We start from the raw sequence: 9,953 nt of genomic DNA on the forward strand, positions 1-9,953 counted from the left end.
TGGAGGTTTCTTAAAACATTAAAAATAGTCCTACCACATGACTCACCAATCTCACTCCTGGGTGTATTTCCAAAAGAATTGAAAGCAGGGTCAATGAAGAGATATTTGTACATCCATGCTCACAGTGCATTATTTATTAAGGCTGAGGGGAAAACAACCCACATGTCTATTGGTTGATGAAAGATACACAAAATATGGTCTATGCATACAATGGAATATTACAGAGCCTTCAAAAGGAAAGAAACTCTGATACATGCTATAACATGGGTAAACCTTGAGGACATCATGCTAAGTGAAACAAGCCAGTCACAAAAGGACAAAAACTGTATCATTTCATTTATGTGAGGGACCTACCTAGAGTCGTCAAATTCATAGAGAGAGAAAGTAGAACAGCAGTTACCCAGCTCTGGGGGAGGGGTAATAGGAAGCTGTGTAATCAGTATGGAGTCTCAATTTGCGAGATCTGCCCACAACACTGCGAATACACCTAACACCACTGAACTGTAAACTTAAAATATTTAAGATGGTAAATACGATATGTTTTTCCCCACAATAAAAAAGTGTGACACAAAGCAAAGCTTATTGGCACTCTGCTCTGTGGCGGGGCTGAAGGCACACTCTCTCCCTCTGAGTATCAAACACCCACCACATCCACAGTCAGTGCCCACAGTCATCAGGCAGAAGGCTGAGCAGGGTTTCTATCACTTTGCATTGGCAATTCCAAGTTCAAGACGCACTCTGAAGCTTAGAAACAAAAGAGGGAAAGTTAGAAGAGTTAACTAAGGACTGGTTGGATATTTCCTCATTTTCTCAAAACTTATTCTCCAGCAACTAACTGAAAGCCAGTAGTTTTTCTAGCTTTGCCCCTTATAATTATTCATGCTCATTAATATGCAAACACCAGTTTCTCAGCTGGCAGTGATTTCATGAATTTTTAATTTACATGGCATGAGCCAGGGATTAAAAATCTAAACTAAACCAACAATACAGAGGATTCTGAGTGTTGTTTTAATTTCTAGATTAAGAATCTCCAAATGAATCCATGGGCATCATCACATGGAACAATCATCTGGGAATTATCAAAGCAAACTGGTGAGTTTCTGCCTTATGGGTATTATTAAAGATACATTTTTAAGGGTATATATTTGGGGATCGTTAAAAACAGTGAAACGAATGACATTTCTTATCATCAATCAATGTTGGATAACATGCTGGCCACCTGGTTTCACTGAGATCCCAACACTATAGAAAAGCCACAACAATTTGTGGCTTTGTGACTAATGTGTAAGAGACTCACTTTAGCATAAAGGAAATCAGATTTAAAAAGCAAATTAGAAAAGAGAAATTGAGAAGCAGTGAGCACAATTCTTTCTAGAATTGCAAATCAAATTCTGGATTATTAATGCTAAAATAAGCAAGGCAGAGGGAAGAGCTTTCTTTTCAGAGGGCAAGGCCCAACAGAAATTTAATACATGTCCCATATGTCATTTTAAATTTCTAAAAGCCACATTAAGAATGTAAACAGAAGTAAAATTGTAATAGTTTATTTAACCCAATATATCCCAAATATTCTTATATCAACAAGTAATCCATATTGTTTTCTAAATATTAATAAAATGTTTATATTCTTTTTTCTTACATCTTCAGGATTTGGTGTATATTTTATTAACCTCTGTTAATAGTGTATTGGTGTGTGTATTAACCTCTCAGTTAGGAGCAGCCACATATAAATGCTAAAAGAGCCTCAGTGGCTGCCATGTTGGTAACAGAACTATGGATCCAAAGAATGTGTTCATCTGACAGGATAGGGAACTAGCTCTTGAAAGTCAAGCATATCTCTATACTGCACTCTCTAGACTGTTCTTACTGTATTCCTCAAAGACCAATCAGCAACAGCCTGGGTAGATGTATTCAGGGTTCCTTTGGCTAGACAGGTGGTAATTCAACTTTGATCACTATGGACCATCATTATCTTTTGCAAAATCAGTTTACTACTATTGCTTCTTGATTTTTCCAACCAGTAAACGGACTCACTTTTTCAAAAATTAACTTTATCCTAAATAACATCATCTATGATGTCACAGATTTGATATTTTAATTATATTTCTTAAAAGGGCTAATTTAACACTCAAAAGGAGCTTTAGTGCTCTGTCTCAAGCCAAAACTAAACTAAAATTGGCTCTCATTTGTGAGTCCGTTTTGGCATCATCTTTCAAAAGCCTTCCATTTGGCACAAGCAACCTCAGATATATTACTATTTCCTGAGTCCCCTGACACTCAATATTTATATGGCTGAGTGTGACACAGGTTCTCCATCAAGAGTACCTCTTGTCTAGGCACCACCACAAACAACAGGGCATTTCCTCATTTGTATTCAGATGTCCAAAAGCTATAGAAGTGGAGTAAAGCTCTTGCTCTAATGACAAGCCACGGTGACGCAGTCTCAGGGGAACCCCCTTAATAATTAATAATGATGGCAGCTAAAGTTTACTGAACTACATGCCAGACACTGTCATAAGTTTATATATATAATATGATATCATGTCATATATCATGATGATTAGTATCTCACTCACATAATTTTCAAATACCCCCTTTTTTCCAGATAAGGAAACAAAGCATAGAGCAGTTAGGATAGCTTCCCACGGTCACAAAGCTGACAAGTTGTAGAGCTGAGATTCAAAGTCAACAAATCTGACTTTGGAACCTGGGAATTACCAGGAATATAAAAAATGGAAATTGAAAAAGATACACACTTTATGGTCACAAACACAAGTACTTTAAAGACAAATAATCACCCAAGAAACGTGGAGACTGAGGAAGCAATATTTTCTAATACACAGAAGGACAGAAGACCAGTAGAATAATTTAGAATGCTTTCAAAATGTCCTCTGTAAATCACAGTGGAGAACACATCTTACTTAAAAAGAATGGGAAAAAAAGCATGAAAATTCAAAGGAACAAAAATTTCAGTAACATAAAGAGAAAGAAGATGGAAGGATGAATGAATTGTTAGATGGATTTGAAACAGGAGGGAAGGAGGTAGGGCATGACCTTTAAAAGAATGACATGGGCATATGTCATAGGATATGGGGGCATTGACATAGGACATGACAAAAAGTGGTTAGAACCAACTAGGTCTAAGATGGTGGAAGAGTCAACGCCCAGTAGACCTGAAGCCCCATTATACACACGCTCATTGTAATACACTAGCAAGCTAAATGACGTATCATGGCAGTTCTGAGGCAAACCATAAAAGGCCAAAAAGTGGGTGATGGCCCTAGCCCTAGAAATCCTTGTCCCTTCTCCAAGCTAGTTGGAGTAATCCTCCTACTCATTAGTCTATGAAATTATCCAGCCCATAAAACTAACCACCCCAGGACTTCCCTGGTGGTCCAGTGGCTAAGACTGCATGCTCCCAATGCAGGGGACCCAGGTTTGATCCCTGGTCAGGGAACTAGATTCCACATGCCACAACTAAGATCTGGCACACCAAATAAACAAAATTTTTTTTTTAAAGGAAACAATTAGCCATCTCATATTTCAGGGCCTTTCGCCTTCCGAGATGGCCCACATTTTCTTCTGTGGAGTGTGTTTCTCCCACGGCCACTCTAGCCTTTTGAGACAGACCACATTCTGTCTATGGAATGTGTATCTCTCTAAATAAATCCACTTCTTAGCTGTCACTTTGTGTCTCTTACTAAATTCTTTCTGTGCTGAGACATAAAGAATCTAGCTTCACTAAGTCCTGAGACTGAGTATATGATTTCAATTAAGACAGTGGGTTCAAGTCCCAATCTGAGCTGTGCAGTTTCAGATTGATCAATGAATAGATGAATGGATGGACAGACAAATAAGCATACAAACATTCACTCCAGGCTCAAGAGCAGAGAACAGGGAAAATTATAAGGGGACATCCCATCTCTCTGAGCATCCCAGAAGGGGCCAATCATATATGTGATATCACACCAGCCACTCTCAAAGGCAATTTGGGAACCTCATTCTCATCACTGTACCAAAGCTGCAAGGTGAGCCATGCTGACAGCCTGATTACGTGGCAAGGGTTCTGCAAAGTGAAAGAAGATAAAAATCCACTTACATGTACTCCCTATGGGCAGAGTGTACAGCAGCCGCGTTGCTATAACGCCATAGGACAATCGCCGATGACAGGACATCGAGGATGGCATCAAACTAGAAGGAGGAGACACAGTATTAGTGGTTTTCCAGAGTTAATAGGTTGCAACTGTGAAGACACATGGCAATTGTTCTGTGACTTGGAACATCTGAACCAGTGACCTCAGAGCAAAGAGGCTTCACGTCATTACAATGCTGGCCACTCAGCATCCTCAAGGTGGAGATCCTGGGAATTCTAAGTCAGGGCACCAAACACGCCCATGTGATGCCAGGGTCATGGCTCCTCCTGGCCACTTGCTGCCGGGGGTATGGGGAGAGCCACACTCTATGTGCGCTGAGCTCTGCTCCAGGGACCCCTGACTACCAGCACGCTGGTGATGGGGGTGGGGTGGTGACACTTATGACACATGTGAAATTGATCTCCCCAGGGCAGGCAAGATGATTTCAGCATTTTCCTGTCCATCCCAAGCAAAGAATTTGGGCCAAGGACTCTGTGTTTCTGGCTCTCAATAGGACTATTCTACCTGGGGTCCAGGGGTGAGGGTGGGGTCACCCAGGGTGCTCCACGAAGTCTGCCAACACTGTGAAATTGGATACAAAAACCAATGCTTTTGTTCAAATGAACAAGTGAATGTGTAGGAAGAGAGTGAAGAAAGGAGGGGAAGGAGAGAGGAGTGTGAGTGAGAGAGGTGGGCAGGGTAGGAGGGTGACGTATGTGTAATTTCTGGAGAGACAGTCCACACCTTTCAAAAGATTCTGAAAAGAATCTGCCAGCCTCAAAGCATTAAGTCCTCAAAACAACGGGAAAAGTGGCTTTGGGAACAGGGAACACACACCATCAGGTACAGGAAGCCCTGAAGCAGGAGAGCTGTTGAAATGAGCTTTCTTTGCATGAATCACCTCACCCCAACACACTTCTCGTCTGGAAAACTACAAGCACTAATGTTCTCTTGAAGATGTGGGGAGACTTTACCCAAGTTTTCAGTATCTGAGACCCATCTTCTGTAACCAGCTGCCATCAGGAAGCAGGTTGAGAAACCAGGGTACCCCTAGTCTGGCTGAAGACTGACATCCTATTGACGGCAGCCCCATCTTAACTCACATCACCTTTGCCCACACCAGCAAACGCTTCACTTCAGTGTGTGCCCATTTTCAAACCTACAACCTTAAGGGGCTGGGGAAAGGGCTAAACCCTAAAAAAAAAAAAAATCCTCTAAAGGATTTGCAGAAAACATGGTGGCCCTGATCTGTTGTTGAGAATTATACACTGTCATTGCACTTTACTTCTATCAAATTATAATTGTTTGTAGAAACGACTTCCATAAAAGGTATGTTTGTTATGCTCTCTCTCTCATCTGCTAACCACCCTCTTCAATCAGAGGCCCCAGCGTGAGATTTGTGGGCCCGGGAGAAACGTGCAAAACTTCATAAAAGTACATGTCAGGTTACTTACTGCAAACCCAAAAGCAGAGGCGCTGTACCTCATAACGGAGACAGCTAAAAAGAAAGAGAATATTATTCAGAACAGTTTAAGGTCTTGTGAATATTTTCTCTCATTTGTGAGAGTATTCATATATTTGATATGGCCTTTTAAACATCACTGGAAAAGTTCTATGAGAATGAAATTAAAAATTAACTGTACTTGTCATATCTGAGAATTAAAAAAAAAAAAAAATTCAAGAGTGATATGAAGATTCCAGACTTCACTTGCAAGGACCTCCCTTCCCAGTGTACCCTGAAGCACCAAAGGGCCAGCTTCCGAATGAAAACGCTCAAGCGATTGTCGCTCAAATGACTGCTGAGACGCTGAGAATTTAACAACTGGGAATAGAGGGGGTAGGAACCAGATTAAACTTTGAAAGTGAAACTGTAACCATCTGAACTGTTCTCATAATAAGGTATTTACTGATACACACACCATTGCTAGCACAGTTGGAAAAAAATCTCTTGCCCTCCAGAGCTTAAAATCCAGTGTGGACCTCAATAAAACTGTTTAGGAAAACAAGAATAAATTATCTTAAACAAGAGATGTCTACAAAAGTAGGTGCCACAATTATAATTAAGACATATTTCATCCATACTCAAAAACCAATCTACCTATTGGGGGGCAAGTCAATTGGGCAGCACTTTTTTTCTGATTCTGTGATCTGTTCTGTGCCAAAACCACGTGCAGCTTCCAAGACAGTTCTCGACTTGACTTAATAAGGCAGGGTTCCAGGCAAAAGCCGTATTAAACAAGCACATGCCCACTCACTAATAAAGAATGAAACCCAACCCTGAGGGTCAGCAAGGCTGTGAAGTGGATTGTTCCAGGCACAGGTGTTACAAGCACTCACTCAAGGAGTAAGGAAGGCGTGGATACAGAGCATGGAAGTCAACATACCCCTGGACTCCCACTCAACTCAGCACATGTCCCTTCTCTGAGAGCTGCTCTCTGCTTATCCACGTGGACCCCAGGCAGCCATATTGGGCTTAGTACTCCTGCCCTCAGCCACAGGGGTGGGTCATCCAACCCAGGGCAACCCAAACATGTTTCATTTTCTATGTATAAGGAAGTCCTCTGTGTAGCAGAAATAGAATCTAAGAATTTTATTGTTATAAAGGATGTAGCTGATAAATACACTAAGAACTCATTTCTCCCAACTCTGACCAAGTTCCTAGTAGACCTAATTTAGTATGTCAATATACCTATCTTCTTTGCCTAGCAACAATTTGATGGATTTTTGAATGCTGCTGTTGTCGTTCAGTCACAGTCGTGTCCAACTCTTCACAACCCCATGGACTGTAGCCCGCCAGGCTTCTCTGTCCATGGAATTTCCCAGGCAAGAATACTAGAGTAGGTTGCATTTCCTTTCCCAGGGGATCTTCCCAACCAAGGGACTGAATGAGTCTCCTGCATTGGCAGGCAGATTTTTTACCACTGAGCCACCAGGGAAGCCCCTTTGAATGTTATAAGCAACCAACTACTGACTTGATTTTTATAGATAATTGGGACACGTGATTGGCAAGTGTTCTAGTAAAGTTTCCAACTAAAAAATAAACGAATAGTTGAGACTGGGATTCTAGTTGGTCAATTTACCCTGTTGGAATTGAAACTTGGAAACATCAGAGCTAGGGTTGGCCATGGTTTGTTACACAGACTGAGGAGCAGAGACACAGGCATGGGGTATAAACACAGGCTCCTCTGTCTGTGGAATTTTCTAGGCAAGAATGCTAGAGTGGGTTGCCATTCCTTTACCAGGGTAGATTAAATAGAGTGGGTATTTTACCTAATATGGGGTCAAGGAATTGGCAGGTTTACATCAGGAGGCTCATGGCAACAGTTGCTATGGAACCTGGTTAATTCCAGAGATTTTTGTCCTGTGACCTTGCTATAGGTCTCCAAACCTGTGACATTGACATAGGGCTCCACAAGTTACAGATTTCAAAGTTGACGCCCACTTGATTTTATTAAGAAACACAAGGAACCTTGTCTCAGAGACTCTAGAATCCAACAGAGGAGACAGCCGCTGAAGGGTGGGATTTCCCTGACTCCATGGCAGTCAAGGCCCATGATATCATGTACTTTCAGAACTATACTGGAAAATTCTGCTTGTGTGGCTTAAGCCTGCCCAGTGGATGAATCACTGATAGGACAAGTGAAATCTTTATGTTGTTCTACACCCCCATGCATCAAGGAAAACGGGAGCAGGAGGGCTCCATGACCACGTAGAGTCCTTAAGAGAAGGAAGACATTCCCATGTCCCATTTACTTCTAAATTGGTTCCATCTAATTTTCTAGATGAGAGCGGCTGAAGATTGTGTGGGGAATTGAGGGTGCACTGAAGGGCCCTCCACTTGGCTATAGCTCTGGCAGCTGTCCTGTGGGAGCAATCCCCAAGCTTTTGAGATGACAGAACAGCAAATAATCATTAGCACAGGACCCAGTGGAAGAGATCAGTCAGCTTTTTAGGAGTTTTTGAAGAGTAAATGACTTTTGGTTGGGGCAGGAGTGTGGGGAGCCATAACTGGACAAGACATATCTAGTTCTGGGATAAGAAGGGCCTTAAAGGTGGGACTAGTTTAGACAGCCCCTGCTCCCACAGAAAGAGAGCCAACTATGGGGTTTTCATCTTGGCATTTTCAGCCTCCCTCACGCTCAGAACGAGTTCCATTTGAAGAAGTCCTGGGCCAGAATGACCCACCAAGGCAGAGATTACAGGGCAGGTGGCCCTGCAGCCCACATGTACATGGCTGAAGGGAGCTGGGAAGCCAGCAAAGATCCATCAAAAGTCCAGGGGTGCCTTTCATGCAGGTGCTAGACTCAATGCTGGACAACAAAGAGGAAAAGGCCCTTTTGACCTCAGGCCATTACACTGCAAGCTGGCAAGATCCAACCCCATTGCAAGGGCAATGCTCTCCTAGGAAGGCTGTTCGTGGTTGACGCAGAGGTCCGGCTGAAGGTAATGAAGTCTCTGTGGCTCTCAGCACGTGGTGCGAGGCTGTTTAATACTGAAGCTGCTCCTGAATAGAGCACCTGAAACTAAGCAGGGCCCTGCATGCAAAAGCCTTTCTGCGTCACTCGTTTTCTTGTTTGCAGGAAACAGGCTTCATTCAGCCTCCAAGGCCTTCCCTGAGTTCCAAACAGCAGATTCTAATAAAGGAAGGGAGGGGATGTAGAGACAAGGGAGGAGCAGCCAACAAACAATAGTGCAGACTTACAACAGGATCCTGGTTCCCTCTCGAGGGATATATACATAGCAGTATCTTAGGGACTCCATGGACTGTAGCCCTTCAGGCTCCTCTGTTCATGGGATTTCCCAGGCAAGAATTCTGGAGCGGGTTGCCATTTCCTATTCCAGGGATCTGTTAGCAGTTTTGTATATACTGAAACTCCCATGAGGTGGGAGAAGTTAACTGTATGCTGTCCACAAGCACTCACAGCCCAGACCAGTAGGACCAGAAGGTTGATGATGCTCCCTATTACCTCACCACCAACCAATCACAGAATGTCTATGAGCTGATCACACCTTTCTCTTTGAACCACTGCAATAAAACTCCTCACTACCCGCTTCAGGTTGGAATAGACAGTTTTGAGGGCATTAGCTGGCTGTATCCCCCTTCACCTGGCAAAGCAACAAAGCTATTCTTTTCTACTTCACCCCAAACCTGTCTCCACATTTCAATTTGATACAAAAATGTATAGACAATGAATACTTGGCTACACATTCCAACTGTTAGCAGCCTCCAAATTCATCTGGATACTACTAGTACCAGTGGGAAAATTGGGGAAATTTTCAGCAATGTTTCTGCTCCTCACATTCAGAGACTGTCTCTAACATTCATCACTGAACCATGCACTCAGGGAGGCAGTACTACCTACAGGCCACCGAGTCTCATTCCCCTAGGAGCTGAGACCTACACTACTCCCCATCTCTCACTCCTCCATGATGAGAGTGAAAGCAGGCTGCCATCTGATTAAGCTGACCTTGCTGCTGCTACTGCTGCTAAGTCGCTTCAGTCGTGTCCGACTCTGTACGACCCCATAGACGGCAGCTCACCAGGGTCCCCCGTCCCTGGGATTCTTCAGGCAAGAACACTGGAGTGGGCTGCCATTTCCTTCTCCAATGCAGGAAAGTGAAAAGTGAAAGTGAAGTCGCTTCAGTCGTGTCCGACCCTTAGCGACCCCATGGACTGCAGCCTACCAGGCTCCTGAGTCCATGGGATTTTCCAGGCAAGAGTACTGGAGTGGGTTGCCATTTCCTTCTCCATACCCAGAAATGCATAGCAACGGGGTCCTCTGACTTTCCCTGCTATCTTGTTTATATATATATATATAT

The 9,953-nt window shown here is 43.0% G+C and overlaps 1 protein-coding gene across 1 annotated transcript in view; it reads right to left on the minus strand.

Annotated features, from left to right (window-relative positions):
* TMEM163 (transmembrane protein 163) overlaps positions 1 to 9,953 on the minus strand; it is a 263,415-nt gene that overhangs the window by 93,571 nt on the left and 159,891 nt on the right. Inside the window, exons 2-3 of the mRNA XM_010853703.1 lie at positions 5,588 to 5,631; positions 4,100 to 4,191 (exon numbers count right to left, since the gene is read on the minus strand). Of these exons, the coding sequence (XP_010852005.1) occupies positions 4,100 to 4,191; positions 5,588 to 5,631 (136 nt within the window). The remainder of the gene's footprint in view (positions 1 to 4,099; positions 4,192 to 5,587; positions 5,632 to 9,953) is intronic.

The sequence above is a fragment of the Bison bison genome, unplaced genomic scaffold (genome assembly GCF_000754665.1).
Source record: "Bison bison bison isolate TAMUID 2011002044 unplaced genomic scaffold, Bison_UMD1.0 scf7180017864330, whole genome shotgun sequence".
NCBI classification, from domain to species: domain Eukaryota; kingdom Metazoa; phylum Chordata; class Mammalia; order Artiodactyla; family Bovidae; genus Bison; species Bison bison.